At 29.9% G+C, this 18,717-nt stretch overlaps 1 protein-coding gene across 1 annotated transcript; it reads left to right on the top strand.

Annotated features, from left to right (window-relative positions):
• The first annotated feature begins 15,315 nt into the window (after window positions 1-15,315).
• Window positions 15,316-16,548, top strand: LOC123293009. Its single transcript, XM_044873724.1, has one exon. The coding sequence runs from the start codon at window positions 15,316-15,318 to the stop codon at window positions 15,889-15,891; it is 576 nt and encodes a 191-aa protein (XP_044729659.1). The 3' UTR covers window positions 15,892-16,548.
• The last annotated feature ends 2,169 nt before the right edge of the window (window positions 16,549-18,717 follow it).

The following is an 18,717-nucleotide window of genomic DNA, read 5'->3' as shown; positions in this document are numbered from 1 at the left end:
TGCACATTGATCTCTAACTATCGGATTTTGGAAAAACGTATTTTTTTCGATTTATAATAATAATAATAATAAGGATATGCTCCTAAAACTCAAACCATCGCATCGAGTCACGGAAAACCCTGTATATGTACTGATTTTCGCTGATTTTTACTATTTTGATGTTCTCATGTCTTAAATATCGAATTCAAAAATTAAATTATGAAAGAAAATAATTCAAATGTGTAGTTATTATTTTGACCACAAAATGTCCATAAAAACTCGACAAGGTTTTTACAACTTTTACTGCAGCAAAAATTTTAGAATATTCGAAGATTTTTAGACAAATTTAAACATATTTGTGTTAATTAGCTGCCTATAATTAAAGAAATAAAAATAACAATTCTCTTAATACACAACGTATTTACTTAGGTTTCCGATTTTTAAAGAAAAATTTCTTACATATTGCTTGTGAGAAGAACAACTGGAATTCTCTTTTGTAAATATTATAAACCACATGGAGTTAAGAAAACCTTAGTAATATTGACATTTTTGCAAACATTGATCCATATTTGTTTATATATTTATTTACGTATACAAACTATCAATACCTTTTTTGTCACCTTAGAGCGGGCGTAGGAGGGTGAAAAATACTTTACGACCATATACCTACCAAATGACACGATATTTTTATACCATGTATATATGAAATATATCAAGGTATACTAAGTTTAGTCCCAAGTTTGTAACGCTTAAAATATTGATGAAATATTGAATTAGTCCATTTCCGTTTATCCGTCCGTCTGTGAACACGATAACTCATACAAGAAAAAAGATATCAAGCTGAAATTTTTACAGCGTACTTAGGACGTAAAAGTGAGGTTGAGTTTGTAAATGAGCAACATAGGTCAATCTTGTAAACCATTAGAGATATATGGGAATATCAGTTATGTATGTATGACATGTATGTATGTGTAATGTGATCATCAACACTGTTTATACATGGTATTTCAACAATTAACTCAGTCAACTGTTTGTTTTCACTTGTTTGTATTTGATATTTAACATGTAAACATAATAAAACTACAACTTAACGTTGATAACTGATCGTTTCAGAATTTAATCAACCACATATCTAATTTGCTCGGACTTATAGTATATTTTTACACATAAATTACATTCAAACCATATAACATTTGGTAAAAAGTTTTACATTGCATGATATAAAATAAATTTTACGGTTTGAATGTCCTCAATAAAACTTGGAGTAAACTGTACTTCTAAGAAAGTTTAAAAAAAAGAAAACTTTTTGAGAAGATGTATAAAAGTAATTGCTGTTACTAAAAAATTCAGTTCATGTAATATTATGGGTTATGAAATATTATAATATCATTGGTCTCACCTACCGAACACGATTTAAGTAATAAAAAATTGCATTTTTCCACTAAAGAAAAATATATTGGCGGTAAAAAAAACATTATTGAATTTTCTGTAACTATATGCATAAAAATACATACACACTGGAGTATAGGAACAGCTACGAAGGAATAAACCAAGAAGTAACAAAACTTAATACAAAAAACAAAAAGAAAACAAAGGATATCGAAAAAAAAGTAGTAGGAGATTCCACAAAAGTTGATTATAAGTTTCAACTAACAATGAACTTTTCGTTTTATATTTTTAAGTGCGGAAAAAATCTTTAAATCCAATGATCACCATTGCAAGAAAAATTTTTAGGCAAAACTTTCTCTTCAATTATTATTAAAGACGTTAAAACATTTTGAACGCACACTTAAATTATTTTGATATTGTAAAAATGAAAATGATATCAAATATTTTTAATATTATTTATTAGGCCACTAAAGACAAACAAAAAAAAAAACTAAAATCACAAAACCACTTAAAAGAGTGTGAAACTACATAATGCAAGCAAAGAAGCATTGTGCTACCTGCGTAATCCGCGAAAAAATTTTCGGCCTTTTTTCATTTTTTGCAGTTTAATTGAAAACTATGAGCTTTTGACAATAGTTCCTACCATCATTTTAAAAGTGTATTAAGTTTGAAACAATTGTAGCCAACCCATAGATCCGTATGTCAAATAGTAGGTCAAATTTGAGATATGATGCTTGAAAAATTTACTTGGCTTTTCAGAAATGCCAAATTTTTGAGTTTTGCTTATGTTCAACCGTTAGAGATAAAACAAAAGTTTAAATATAAAAAATTTTCCTTATAAAACTTTTGTTTGAAACAATTTTTCGTAATTGTATTCTCGTGAGGGGGGGGGGGGCAAATTATTGCAAAAATTTGGTGTCCACAATCTCCAAATTTTTAAAATATAGAGAGATGAAAATTTATAGATAGCTTCTACTAGTGAGTACTCTTTAAAATATTTGAAAATAACATTTCTAGAAAATAATGGAAGGCTTTGTAAAGCTGTTTTTTTGCTATTTTATTTGGTTCTGTTAGGGGTGTGTGTAATTACACTTTGCAAGCAAAAAAAAGTTTTGCGTAATACGTAAAAATATATTTTCATCTCTTATGCAAGTAGAACAATATTTTCTTGCTTGCAAAACGTAGTTTCACACAGGCACATAAGTTTTTTCGATTTTTGGCTATATCCTTGATGCATACACCAGATTTGAGCGAGTGAATTATTATGTTTTTCTCAACTAGTCCCCAATAGTTTATTATTTTATTATAGTTTTTCGAAAACTAAAAAAAAAAAAAATAAAAACGTCGCTTTCTTATAGTATTTTATTCCATAGTCGTACATAAGCAGCTAGCAGGAATACAACAACCATGTACTTTATATGATAGAGTTTTTCTTTTCTTTGTTGGATTATTGCCAAGTTTGGAAAACATTTTCTATTAGCACATTTTCACAAGAATAAAATTTCCAATTCGTATCTTTGTATATAAATGTGTGTGTGTGTGTGTGTGTGTGTGTGTGTGTGTGTGTGTGTGTGTGTACAGTGTTCGATTTTAATATAACAAACAAAACATGTTTTTGTTATTGAGATGTTGTTATCTTCTTCGGATAGTACTAAAAAAAACATTGCACGTTTTAACGTTACGTCTACGTAAAGAAGAGAGTGAGAGAGAATGTGAAGAAAAAAAGAATTACATATATATATTATACGAATCCATTTCTATTCATTTTGTTGCTTTCTTTTAAGAGAACACGTAAGGGAAAATGGAATATTAATAATATCAACACTTTGTATTCATTAATTTTACGAAAAAAATAATAAACTTTCTTCGATACGTTTTTTTAATACAAAATTGATTCAAAAAATTTTCAGAAATATTAGCCTGACATACTTATATTTCACAATATTCTGTAAGATATAAGAAAAGAAAATGTTTTTCATTAAAAGAATTTCAGATCAGATGGTTTACCAAATCTGAAATATACACTTTATATATGGCTTCAAGCTGCTCCCCGTTGTATTACCCGCGATTAAAAGAGACTTTGACAGAATTTATCGTTACTGAGTAAATTAATCATAATTTCTTGAGAAAAATGCACTAAAAATCTACTTCACGAACTTTTACAAAACTTTTCATCTAAATCTCTTACTTTCATGGGCCCCCAAAAATTTAGCTTTATAAAACCCCACATTTTATGCCCATAAATTGATATTACTTATGAGGTTAATGTGAGTAGTTTAGAATGAAAAACAGAGTTAAACCACAACAAATTTTATCAAAATCGCAGTTTTCCTAAATTTATGGAAAAAAAACGATTTGCAACTTTGGCGTATAGCTCCAAAATGGAGCAACTTTTACAAAAGCATGTTTAGATAAATCGACTTATTTTCAGCTAACTTATATGTGGTAGAGCCCAATGAATTGAACTACTGAGCCCAGCTTTTTTACATTTCTAACTTGGCTGATCGAACTCACTCCCAATTTGTAAACGCTCTTTATTTGTACTCAATACAAAACTGGTTACAAAAGTGGCGAATTAAAGTAAATGAACAAAAATCAGTTCAAGTAACATTCTCTTTAAGAAGGGAAACTTGTCCAGCTGTAAAAATGACCAATGTAAGTTTTCCACAGGCAAACGAAGTGAAATACCTGGGAATTCACGTAGAAAGAACGCTAACTATGCGCAAACACATCTGGTCTAAGAGAAAACAATTAAATTTGTTGTTGCGGGCAGAAATTACGTGGTTCAGTGAAAGTTACTTGACTCGCCTCTTGAAAGGCACCCAAATGTTTAAGTCATCAGTCTCTTAGACAATAGTGAAATAGTAAATAGACTAAATAGACAAAGTGTTCTAGATTTAAGATTTAGATTTACGAATATAGTTTTAATTTTAGTTTACATACTATAAACTCGATTAGGTGACTATCAGTGGGTAGTTACCGTTCATGATATCTATTCATCAGACTTATTTATAGTTCCTTTAGGAACTGATAATAGAATATTAGGACACAAAAAAAGAGCCCAATGAATTGAATTAACTACTGAGTCAAGCTCGTTTATATTTCTAATTTGGCTAATCGAATTCACTACCAATTTGTAAACGCTCATTATTTGTACTTAATACCACATATGTATAAATACAAAATAGTAGTTTTGCCACAGTGTATCTGCTTATGATAATATATGAGTTGAAATTTAACAATCATACAAAAAATGACACATAACAACAGTAAAATTCTAAATATGGATTTTAAAGTCTATCCATACATAATTTAAACCGTTGGTATCCTTTTATATGCATTTCCTGAATGTACTCTTTCCGGTGAACAGTATCTTAGAAACTGTTATAGTGATTACAAAAATTGTTGGCCCTTAGCGCAGGATATGGCCGAAAATTGAAATTGAGTGGGGGATTTAATTTAATATCCAATAATAATTAATGCATCCTTAAACCAAAAATAATTTGTAAAATACAAAATTTTTACGAGAAGGATGTACCCTGAGTTTTATGGCACTTATAGAAAAAAAAAATTATTTTTATTTTGCTTAGGAAAAGGATAAAATATTTATGATTAGTTTTACATACGCCTACGGCAACCCAGTGGCCAAAAACATATTTAAGTGCATTGAAAATAACCCAACCAACATAAATAAGACGACTTTAGATATTTACTTTGAATTTAATATAATTTTGAGATTCTAATGTATCTATTAAGCCAATAACTTGACACTATTAAAAAATTAATAAGCTAGACCGATCGATTGCGTAACAATCCTCTTGTGTAGCATTAAATACTTAAAACCAAAATAAAAAAATCAAGCAAAAAAACAAAAGATAAATGAACAATAAACGAACAACATACAGTTTATTCGCAAAATTAAATTAAAGAAAATCCAACACAAAATATTTTCTTTTAAAATAATAATAAAAATTACAAGCGAACTTATTTGAGAGCCACTGCTTGTAATAAGATTATATGTTATTAATGGGGAGTACTTTATAATTTATGATAGGGCGGACTAAGATTTTTATTGCTCTTGACTTTTCCTTAAAATGCATATAGACTAGTCTACGTAGTAAAAGACGAATTTTGGAGGTCCAAGAAAAAATAAACGAATAATATAGGATATAATATAATATTAATATCGGATTAATAAATTTTAGTATAATATATTAATAATCAAATAGAAGGTTTATGAACCTTTTTCATGTAACAAGTTGAATTTAATTTTTTACCTGAATTTAATTTTCGAATGGGCATAATTGTCCTTTATAAATAGCATTTTGTGTGTGTGTGTGTGTGTGTTTTTTTTTAACCTTTTAGGTCCCTTAATTTTCTTTTCTGTTCCATTTTTATTTATTCTACTAGGTAAGTCTTATTTCGGGATTTGTTTTCAAATATCATATTATGAAGGCTTGGGTGAAGAAGTACTGGTAGTGAAAACAAACAATTGACTGAGTTAATTGTTGAATATCTTTTATAGTTTAACGTATCTCTTATAGTACTAGAGAAAATGGACACCGTTTTGTCCTAGTTTGCGCCCTCAGGAGAAATGGTTACGAAAAAATTTTTAAACAAAAGTTGTTATTTGTTTTATAAGGCATATTTTCTGAGCACGCTATAAAAATCAGCTTAATAGCTGACGGACAGCTGGAAATGGGCTAATAATGTGTTTTTATGAATTTAAAGCTTGTTACTAAAATTAGTATACCGGGTATAAATATCAATCATCTTATATATTTAAACGAGCAATTCTTGTATATATATAAATATATATATATATATATATATATATATATATATCAACGATCTTGGAAATGGCTCCAACGATTTTCATGAAAATGAGTATGTAGGGGTTTTTTGGGGCGATAAGTCGATCTAGCTAGGTTTCATTTATCAGAAATGTCGTTTTATCCGTCTTTCCATGAAAAATTCATCAGACATCTATTGGTGTATAACATAACAAAAAGGAGGCGTTTGAGTAGTCTAAAGTGAAAAATATGACTCTTGCTGACATCTATTGGCGAATAACCGAGCAAAGCTCGGTCATCCAGATATCTTATATATTTAAACGAGCAATTCTTGTATATATATATATATATATATATATATATATATATATATATATATATATATCAACGATCTTGGAAATGGCTCCAACGATTTTCATGAAAATGAGTATGTAGGGGTTTTTTGGGGCGATAAGTCGATCTAGCTAGGTTTCATTTATCAGAAATGTCCTTTTATCCGTCTTTTCATGAAAAATTCATCAGACATCTATTGGTGTATAACGTAGTTAATGAAATACAATGCAAATTATAACATAACAAAAAGGAGGCGTTTGAGTAGTCTAAAGTGAAAAATATGACTCTTGCTGACATCTATTGGCGAATAACCGAACGAAGCTCGGTCATCCAGATATTGAATCTTAATCCGCCAGAAAATTATGCATGCAATGGAACTTTTACTAAATTGGGAAATAGGCTACGAGATTATTGCATATTTATTGGGAAAATGTCTAATAACGTCAAGCATTCAATATGAAAGTCATGAGTAGTCTGATATCTTAAGAAAACATGGGTTGGAATGACTAACCAATTAAAAGTGTGGCTCATTTTGTCAGACAGTTTGTTCATATATTTGAACAGTTAATTACTTTAGTTTCTTGAAAATTTATCGGAAGTTCCATGCATTTTCTCACTTCCAAACAACAGGTATTTGTTTATCTTACATTTTCAACGATAATATTTATCATCTATACAAAATTTATGCTATAAAATATTTTCCATAATATAAAATGATTTGAAATATTGAAAATTTCCATAAATATTCTTCGAATATTTGATAAACTTTAAATATTTTGATTTTATCTAATATGTTTAGAAAGAATATTTCATGAATATTTTTGAATGTATACAGTCAAGGCACAGAAAATATGATTTTTAAAATACTGAAGTATATTTAAGCGTCTTGAAATACACGGAAAACTTAACGATTAAGGCAACATTTAATTTTAGTAAGAAGAATGTTCAACATATAAAAATAGTGCTTAAAAGCTAGTTCAAATGAAATTAACATTTTACCACACTTGTACAATATATTATCTTACAAAGTGTAGAGTATTAGTTTTAAAGTTAATAAATTATCTAATCATTAAATACGTTCAATGAGAAAGCCTTTAGCAATTTGGAACAGATACATTTTCCCAGAATTTACAAACTGGTAAACTTCTTACTTACCCTGTTAATTATAACGAAGATTTTAAGCCAACCTTAATAATACACGATTTAGCCCTGGATCTTAGAATACTTTTTTGATCAGCAACTCGCTGTACCTTCAAAATTCATTTATTGGTTAATAAGACAGTGCTAGGGATGAAATTTCAAATCTGGAACAAACATTGCCAGATCGATCACAGTATGGTGCTAGACATGACATTTTATCATCAAGCACTGCCAAAATGGGTCACTGTTTGGAGTGACCCAAATTGTGTTTCCTTATTTTTAATTAAAAAAAAATATTATATTATCTTAATTGTGTTTTTTTTAATCGAATGTTAGGTATAAATACTCCATTAAATTTGAAACTGATGTCATATAAATACCCACACTGGGCTTTCTGCAGAATTTTATTCGCCCCAAGCCATTTTCCATGACTTTCGGGGAGTTATTTAGACTATAATTTGTTGGATGTTAAACGTTAGGTGCTCCAACATGGCCGGTTTGTTGATATAGATGCGACTCTAAAGAAAACCTTAAAAAGAGAAATCTAATGACGAATTCTTGGCTGGACTCATGCTACGATGGTACATACGCCTTAATCAATCTCCAGTATTTGTTGCTTCCTCCAAATTTTGCACAATGATGCGAAATATTTGCTGATTAGGACGGTTAAATTGACCATAATCGTCATGTAAAAGTCTGTACACAGGTCTTACAGAATTGTTATTTCTGTAGAACAAGTGAACAAATTATTCACAGCAACGAGTAACATACACAGTAAGAGTAATTACGATTACCTAATTCACACTGATGATGACTACTTAGTAGTCGAAATACGTATTTATATAATACAAAAAAAATTGATCTAGGAAATTGGGTCAAAAATTGAAATTTATATAGAAAACTCAAATTGGAACACTTATAAAATTAATTAAGGAACATTAAGGAAGGGAAAGTATATCCAAAAATGTGCTATTAGCTCCAGGGCTATTAAGGGATACTTTGAAGAAAGTATTTGAACACATTTTTTTTAAAGACAGGAATTAAATAAACATCATATTTGAAAATAAAAGTAGTATTGTCAGTTAGTGTATCAACAAAGTTTTTCTACTTACATTATCATTAGTAAATATCCTAATAGTTAATGCCAAGAAAAACTCTGATGGTGATCTTTAGATGTACTAATACGAAAAGTTTAAAAAAAAGTATTATGTATACAAAATCCACTTATATTGGGTTGTAGCTTTTGCTCTACCGAATACTTTTACATTAATGTTGTGGAAGGCAGTAGTACATTTGGAAAACTAATAATTTGCCTAGATGTATTCGCTTAAAGGTTTATTTTCTCTACCAGTTATCTTACTATGGATATAATGATGAAAAACAATTATTAGGAAAAAATATATTTACTGTTTCCCTTATTCAATTTTCTAATAAAAAAACGCAGTGATGAATTTAAGCATGCTGATTGTTGAATCATAAAAAAGCAGTTACGAGTTTAATCATGTTTTATCTGCCGTTTTAAATCATGATTGGACCACGTAGCCCCAATGAAAGGGAAGAATCTCTGAATTCAAAATAAATTCCGAAAGGATTTCTATCTTTTTACTACTTTGCACTAAATTCCGTCCAACCACTTTAATACAGCCCCCAAAATTTTTAAAAAATCAAAGATGGTGCTTTTAGTTCTTTTGTCCAAAACTCAATAGTTATGGGCACTATTGAATATAACCAATCAAGTAAAGATATTGTTGAGTAAAGTATGTTTTATGGATTAATTTATTTCGTAGACTACTATTTTCGACCATTTTAAGAATAGTTTCGCCGGAAAGTTCTTGTTGTAAGGGGCGTTCTGCATTAGCTTTAAAAAAATTATATTTTTATGCCAAACATTTAGGCACATGTGTATAATAAAAATTCTTCGATCACCGCTGTTGATATTCCCGCACCGACGCTCTTGCATTATGCATATTCATGATTTCTAAGTATTAAATTAATCTTAAAAATACAACTTAAAAAATAAAAAACAATCAAATGTCAATAGTTTACTCTTCTTGACTACTATCTTTGGGGACATAATAGTGCACATAACTCCTTAACTATTGAGCTTTGGACAAAAGTATAGAAAGCACTTTCGACTTGAATTGTCCCAAGAATACGTTCTTAAGCTATAACCATCGAGTCGCGGGTCACGATATAACTATAAGAAAAATATCTTTCTGGAATTCTTTCAATTTTTGGAAGTTACATTTTCCACTTAATTGGAGTAACGAGATCGAGTCTTGGTTTAAAACGGCAGATAGAACGATATCTTTGACTATTATTACAACTTCTACACACGTATTGCCCGGTTTTCCCTTTGCATTCCCTATACTATCATGGACAAAGTTTGAATTCATATTATTTTGATCTAGATAAAATTTGGACAGGTAAAAAATAATTCGACGTAATTTACGTGTGCTCAACTTGAACAGAACTTTATTTAAATTGGAACATAGGATACATAGTATAAGTTTCTAGTACAAACAAGATAGTTTACAATTACATATGTTTAAAATTAGATGAGATAGATAAAACGATTAAATGTTTTCATAAAATTTTTATGAGCATTTCTAGAATCGTTTCATTCTTATAGTTTCCTTTACGATTTCTTGTATTTTTAATTATAAATTCTTCATTTCCGTTCACTGTTTTTAATTAGCATGTTACTTTACTTTATAATAAAATTAAAGAAAGCAAACTGCAAGGCTCTAGTTCGGAAAAATTTCAGTATTATATATTTGATTATTTTCTATTTTTTACTAGATTTTACCTAGCCTAATGTGAGTTTATTAATTGATAAATTTTTTAATTTTATCGGATCCACCATCTTACAACTTATAAATATTACATGAACTTCCACGCTGAGGAAGAGGAGCTGTGGAGTTGACAATACTATCTTAAAAAACAAATGTAATCTAGACAATTCTAAAAAGAAATAAACAATATCGTTTTATATTACTTAAACAAAGATAGAAAACATATATAAGTATTATATAAGATATGTACAATAGAACATACATGACAGTTTTAGAATTTGCTAGAACAATTGATTGTTAGTATATAAACGGTGCACAGCGTGCGATACGTTCAGATTATAATCCGAGTCAGATTACTATACGCGGCAGATTACAATAAGTCAGATTACAATACATACTCTTAAAATTAACTACAGAACGAGTGAACTGAAGAACTCATCTATCATAATTTCATTAAAATAAAAGTGTTATTAATTGTATTATATTTGTATGTAGTAAAAAAGCTTACACAAATTCGATTACGTTAAGCTCGCTACAAAGCAATTGAGCCACCACGCTATTCATTACATCAATTTACGACGGTGTTTCGAATGCTGTAACTACGATGCACATATGTTAATATACGATAAATGTTTGTAACACGGAGTAGGTACTAATTTCGGAATTACAATTGTCTGATTGAATGTGCCTTGTTTGGTTTTTCTGTGTATAATGATGCTGAAGAGACAAATCAAACCAAAAATATCATGTCAAAATAATTTTGTTTCAAAAATGTTCGCAGAATTTTCATATTTTATATAACAGAATATTATATTATATACATTACTTACTCATTTACCACAAAAATTTACAATCACATAGCCGTAGGTTAGCTTTAAATATGAGTTATAAAATATGTTTAAAAACATTTCAAAAGGCCGGACAGTTTAATAATTTAAATTAATTCAACTTTTATATTATTTCATTGCGTGTTCCTACTTAAAAAACCTTTGGTGAATGTGAGCTTTCATGATATGACCTTTTACATTCCGATTCAATAATGTATCAATTCCAAAAGATGTTAAATCTTCAGATGTCTTGCTCATGGTTTGGTTATTAATTACTTTGCTTATTTTATGATTTTTACTATAGTTTCCTCTCCTTACTACTAATTTTCTTTTTCAAATAATGTTCGACAACCACAGTAATCGCTTTCGCTTTTAAAATAGTGCTTAGTGTAAGAATGCTAGATGTAAAAACAAACAAAGGATTAATAATTAAATAAATAAAAAAACCCGATGGTGTGAAATAAAATCGGGAACGAAAGAGACAAGTCCAATTGCTTACGGTAGCGCTTTTAACAATCGAGGACCATTATTGAAACGATTTGAGGCGGTCTAGATTTTAATGGACTCCGACTGTTGAAATCGCTACATAAACTACTGGATTTGTTTCTTACTTTTCCGATTTTATATAACGCAGTCGAAACTCTTTATTATATTATATTAAAACTCTTAAACCAATTTTTTTAATCCTAATTAAAAATAAACGTATGAAATCCACCATTTTGGTTTCTTTTTTTTTCCAAAATTACACAGTATGTTTAGAGAAAATTTGCAATCAATGGCGGCCCATTTGGTATTTGCATGAATCCAAGACACGCTGTTTCGAGTATGGTTAGGTTAGGTTAGGTTAAATTGACTGTCCACGAAGTACACAATTAGGTTATAGAGCCCATTGGGATACCATATATGATTTTTACCACCTTTCCGCTGATAATTTCACTTATCAGCTCCTCAAATTCAGAGGCTGAGTGTACCTCCTTCATGCAAATACCATGCACTAAACCAACCCATCACAACTTGAATTAAATTTATTTTATTGTGACGGAATGCATCGAACCCGCTACCCTAAGCATACCGCGGACAGAATTGGTTACGCCGTTAATTGGTTAACCAACTGAGCTAATAGGGCGACGAGTATGCTTTTGCTTATTTTTTTAATTTGATGTTTAAATTTGATTTATTTTTTGTATAAAAAATTTAGTAAACAAACAAAAAATAATATGAATATACGTTAGCTAAAAATGTTCGACAAATTTCAAATTTTATGTTTCCTTACCAAATTAACTTTCGAGATGAAAACAATGATTTCAGTTAAGAATCTGTATAGCTTATGCAAATAAATTAAACCGTGTTAAAGTACACATTCATGCTAAAGAAAGAATAGATGTTGGATGGTAAATCAGGTAGTTAATTTTAAAAACAGTATGACTAAAAGACCATATTTTTTTTAACGAAAAAGGTAATTTATGTATACAAAAGCAACATTACTTACATATTCATCTCTTAGTTCAAGCTTCTATGGCAGTAAGAAGTAAGTCATAAATACCTACGAAATAAAAATAAGAAATGCTTTAAAATATGATCACGTTGGTAGACTAATATACCACGAGCTTGATTTATGAAATTTTGATTGCTTGCTTCTTGCATCGGCTCATATCCATAATATAGGCGATATATAATTATTCTTTAGAGATAGGCTTTTGTCCTAAATTTGAAAAATTGGTTTATACGTTACATTAGTATCCTTTTTACACCAAGAAAGTATTATTTGAAAAAGAATATCACTTTTAAAAGACCAATTCCAATTTACTTCTAAAACAATGTAGAGTGCCATTGCATCTTGAATGACATCAAACCATAACATACAATCATTTTTGTATATGTAAGTTTGCAAGTATTTGCAAGTTTACATGTTTTGTGTGTGCAAGCTTACATAGTCTTTAATATAGCGTGACGTACCTTCAAAGTAAATCTGATTTGTGATTGCTGTCACTTGAACAGATGTATAATTTTAAAGTATTTTGAAGACACGAGAAGTTCTTGAATGAATTGTATTTCTGAAATTGAAAATTTCTTCTGTAATTAATTATCGCTTGCGTAATCGATATAAGTCCTGTAAGCAAGGCTAGTACAATATTGTTTACGCAAATTTACTATTATGGGTTTGTTGGATTGAAAAACTAGCCACAAGAGTACGGAACCGTACTGTCACAGGATCTTGGACTCTGTTTCGGTAATGTATTATTTGGCGGCTACGGTATCAGGTGTATATTTTGTCGTATAAAAGCTTTTTTTGTTATTTTTTATATAAAACAATGTTTAATCATAAAATAATTGCAATGTTAAATTTTTTCTTACCATTCTTTTACACGAATAAATTAAAAATGAAATAATTATAAAAAAACAGTCACTTATCTTCTCTGAATGTTATTTAAAATCTTTGTGTATTATTTTTATACCATGTATATATAAAATATACATAGTATATTAAGTTTAGTCCCAAGTTTGTAACACTTAAAAATATTGATGATGAAAAAAATTTGGTATAGGGGTTCATAGAATCATTTAATTAGTCCACTTCCGGTTGTCTGTCAACACAATAACTCAAAAACGAAAAGAGATATCAAGCTGAAATTTTTATAGCGTGCTGAGGACGTAAAAAGTGAGGTCAAGTTCGTAAATAAGCAACATAGGTCAATCGGGTCTTGGTTCCGTAGGACCCATCTCAAAAACCGTAAGATATAGAACAAAAGTTTAAATGCAAAAAATGTTCCTTATAAAAAAAAACAACTTTTTTTTGAAACATTTTTCCGTAAACATCACTGTTTATCCGTGAGAGTGCGAATTGTATAGTATGTGTTATATGTGTGACATGCATGTATGTGTAATGTGGCATAGTAATCAGCACTGTCTATACATGGAATTTCAACAATTAAGTCAGTCAATTGTTTGTTTTCACTTGTTTTTAACTGCCATATTGTAAAAGGGCAGTATGAATATGGATAATTGAAGGTATTCAAAGTTTCAATTCAAATACACGAGATAAAACACGATAAGACTATGATGTACCTTTTCGTTTTATTTGTTTTACATTTCAGTTTAGATAAATTGCTGTATCGTTTTGAATTATTATTAATCAGAATAAAAATTTTCAAACAATTAATTTTCATCAAGCTGGAAATCATTTTATTACCTTCATTTGGTCCTAAATGCGTGTTATTCCAGGGGAATTTGCGCAATTCAACTAAGTGTGCATAATTATGGGGAGCCACATAACTGCGAAATTTTTTTTGTCCGTTTTTTGCTTGTAGCTGGAAAACGGTTTGTCTGACAGAAATGTCATTTTCTTGAATATTAATGGGTCAATTTTGCGTAGCATTATCATCTAAAACTTCAATTTCGGTTCAGTGGTACAGCCGAAATTAAAAGTTCGAAATCGAGAAAACTTTTCATTTAATTGCTAACTTCTATTTTGCGATTTTTCCTGATACATATCTTTGAAACAGAACACTCCTATTGAAAAATCCATAGAATAAAAGTAAGCTTCCGCTTAAAAGAGAAATTTTCCCGGTTTCTCACCTTTGATTTCAACTATAGCATTGATAGAAATTTAAGTTTTAGATGTTCGTTCGGCGCAGATTTTGATCCTTTTAACATTTAATGGCATTTTCTAGCTGACGAGCCGTTTTTGGGCTGGAAAAGGCTCTTAAAAACTATGAATAAGTACCTCCTGGAATTACATAAAGTCGGATTACAGGCATTTAAAACCAAATGAAGGTATCAAGGCGATTTTCACCTCTCTAGAAATTAGTTTTTCAAAACTATTGAGTTTATTTACACACGTTCTTATCACGAACAATCTATCGTATGATTTCGATTTCGCCTTTTATGTTTGTTTATTACAATTTGATCTCCGATCCGAAAAAAATCACCGAAATAGATCCTGGTTTCTTTGTCTTATAATAGATATTTAATGCTTAGAATTTCAGTTTTTTAATATACATTTTTCTTTGTTACAGATTTTCATTGTTCCAATTTGGAGTTTCTGCAACAAATTACAATATGATGTTGAACTACAATTGGTATTTCTGTAGTGTAGTTCTAACACTCTTCATATGCGAAACCACTGCACATTTCTATCCAATCAAACCACCGATACTTCCAACATACACTAAACACTATGGACTCCACAAACCAAACGAGTTACATTTGAGTGATTACATAAATGCAGTGGATGTACATGGTTTTCCGGACATTAAATTAGAACCAGACTTTCCTCAAATAACAGAAATCGGTCCTCAATCATTTCTTCCACCGCACATAAATCCACATTCACTATTTCCCACACCAAGCTTTCATCGTTTTGCTCCAATTGTACATCATCATCACGAACCAGAAATAGTAACAGATGTTCGACACAAAGATGTTGTTTTAACATCATTGCAAGAACAAGCATTACCATCACATTTACGAAATCCATTCTATAAAAATCCAAGAATTCGTGCAGGATTAGCAAAACATAGTTGGTTCCATCATGGTGAAATGCCAGTATTTGAACGTGAGGCAAGTAAGATTCCACGTGAAGAAATTTATAAAATATTGTGGAATGCTGGATTTTTACGAAATCATCATCATTAAATAATTTGTGATTTGTTATTGTTTTGGAGGTTATCGTATAAGATGTTATTTATTAATTTCGATTTGTACTACCGCTACCGCTCTGAATGACCACGAAAAAATGTCGTAAGATAGGCTGGCTTAAATTATCTGCCATTACCTCACTAAGAGTAACTACACGGTAAGAAATTTTTTTGTGGATATTACTAAGTCAGTATCGCTGAGAACGCCATTTTGTATACTATATTGAGGGAATAGTAACATTAGCAATAGTTGTGGCGGACGAGTCAATGCGGTATGGGTGTCAGGCCCATATTATTTGGCAATACCCACAATACTTCTGGTGGATAGCCCTACTCAATACTGTAATATTACTGATGCTAACGCAGATACTATACGTGCCTGTCTCTATACCATACTAGCATTATAGTAAACGCCGTGCATTTCTTACTATGTAGGCTACAAAGAAAATCGTTTGGTTAGTTTTTCAAAAATTGAATCCCAGGAAACATTCACAAGCGTCAACACTGCCAAATGGTTGGTTCAATGATGAATAAGCAAATCTCCTACGAAACGGGCTGATCTGCTTTTTCATTTTGTGAATCGATGATAATTTTTCATACAGTTTTGAGCTGAAACTGCTGTCTCTAGTCAACCCATGAGGCATCCAGCTCGTAGTCTCCGTTGGTTTTTCGTTATTCTTACGACTATATTCCGAAGTCAAAGTAGAAATAAATGATCAATTTCTACATTAAATTTGGTGGAATAAATAAATTTGAAGGATTTTGAGTATTTAAAAATTTCATACCTAATTTGAACATCTCGAATTGAACACAAAAGAACGTATTGAACAATTCACCATGTAGAGAGTATCAGTAAAACATGATCTCTAAACTAAACTCGAGTGCGACAATGGCATATTATTGTAATACAATATTTGACTTTGAAGGCGGTAGCAGTATATCGTCATTTCGATATTTCGACACTCTATTATTTTAGGTTAACAATGTAATTCAACCCTGTGAAAATTATTCAATCAAAGTGAAATTCTATATTTAATTACGTAATAAGAGCTTTTAACGTAGCCTCCTCTTGTGTATTTATATTCAATTTGACTGAATTTCTCGTCACTACAAATTGCAAACAATTGTTATTATTTAACAAAATATCATTCTACGTCAGTATAAAATTTTCCAATTATAAATTCAATTAAAAATTTGTAATTTCAGGAGCCAAGATATTAAGGTTATACGTCCATTAGGCCAATAGAATAACGGAGGTCTATTTTTAAAATGTTCTTTTCAAAGCAAATTTTAAAACCGCATCTCGTTAAGTTGAAAATTCTTTGAGAAAATTAATTTTGCAACTAAGGAATTTTCGCCATTTTTTAAACCGCTGTAGCTGTAGTTAATATTGAAAATGTGTATAGGCAAAATTGCTAAATAAAATTGACATTTTGTTCTTTCAATTTCCGTCATTGAGATTGCGACCGGATAAAAACTCAGACCTTGCGGCCTGCTCAAAGTCAATCACTTTTTTTCAGACACCTAGTGCAAAATGGAGTTGTGCAAAAACTATTCGATCAAATGAAACGTTTCAAAGCTAATTTTGTTCTTTGAAGTATAAGCTACAAGATGTAGGCGTAAATTTATTTTTAACAATTATTTGCAAACAAATAAATTCATTTGAAAAATAGCGTTTTCTCGGCATTTTTTTGCAAAAATTTGCGACCAAAAATTTGTTTTTGGTTTTTCTTTTTTCATTCGAAGTTAGGAAAACATCTAAGGAACAAAAAGTTCCACAGCACCAGTGTTCTAAAGTGCACCATTTACGAGCTACATCGCTAACAAGAAAGCAAAAAAAATTTTTTAGCCGAATTTGCTGAATAACTCCAGTCCCCAGGTGCCAGACGAGCGGACTCGACAGGTCCATAATGTGAGTACCCCCCTGCATAGATTAAAACCACTTCTGACCTGTAACCAACAACAACACGTACAATCCGTAATTCTATTGGCCTACATGAATTCCGCTCAAAAACAGAACTTTTCACTGATTTTTTAGCCGATGGAGGCTCAAGAAGTTTTCTTATGTATTTTTATGTGCGGAAACAATTATCAAAGCTGTAGGACTTGAAAATCGTACAAAAATTGTGGTAAATAAGTTGAATATAAAAATCAGCTTTTGGCTTAAAATAGTTTTCTGTGCTCTTTCGTAACTAGAAAGCGTTTTGTAAACATTGAATAAAATTTGTAAATAATTATAATAATAGTTTTTCGTACCGTTTTACGTTTCAAAACTGATTTCAAACCATTTCATCGATCATGCACAGTGGTCTGAATCAGCAAATAAATTGAATAGTTCACTTTGGCCCCTCTTTATGAACATGACTAATATTTAAGTGGCAACATAACCTTAATATAAAATAATTCATATTTTCTTATTATTAATTTTTTACCAACTTTATCAATTTGGTCTTTGATCGTTAAATAAACGCTAAATATAAAGCAATCAAAAGAGAAAAAACAATATGTTTAAAAAAAGTTTCTGGCGGAAAAATATTACAAAACAATCATAAAAGAAACCTTCGGCAATTTTCATATAATTTTCACTTTTTTTTTAGAAAAAAAGACACAACAAAAACAGTGATAACGTTTTTGTAGGAATATACTCTTTTTTTTTTTTAAAAGAATGATGTTGAAAAAGATAATAAAAATTTCAATAGAAATATATTTTTGAATAGGAATAATTTTATATATTCAAGGAAATATGAAACAAATGACACAACAGCAAGCAGGAAAATATGTTTATGTAACAAAATGTTTTTAATTTAAATGTTTTTTTTTTTTA

Source organism: Chrysoperla carnea, chromosome 2, assembly GCF_905475395.1.
Source record: "Chrysoperla carnea chromosome 2, inChrCarn1.1, whole genome shotgun sequence".
In the NCBI taxonomy this organism is placed as follows: domain Eukaryota; kingdom Metazoa; phylum Arthropoda; class Insecta; order Neuroptera; family Chrysopidae; genus Chrysoperla; species Chrysoperla carnea.
The sequence above is the reverse complement of the archived record's forward strand: the minus strand, read 5'-3'. Positions and strand labels throughout refer to the sequence as shown.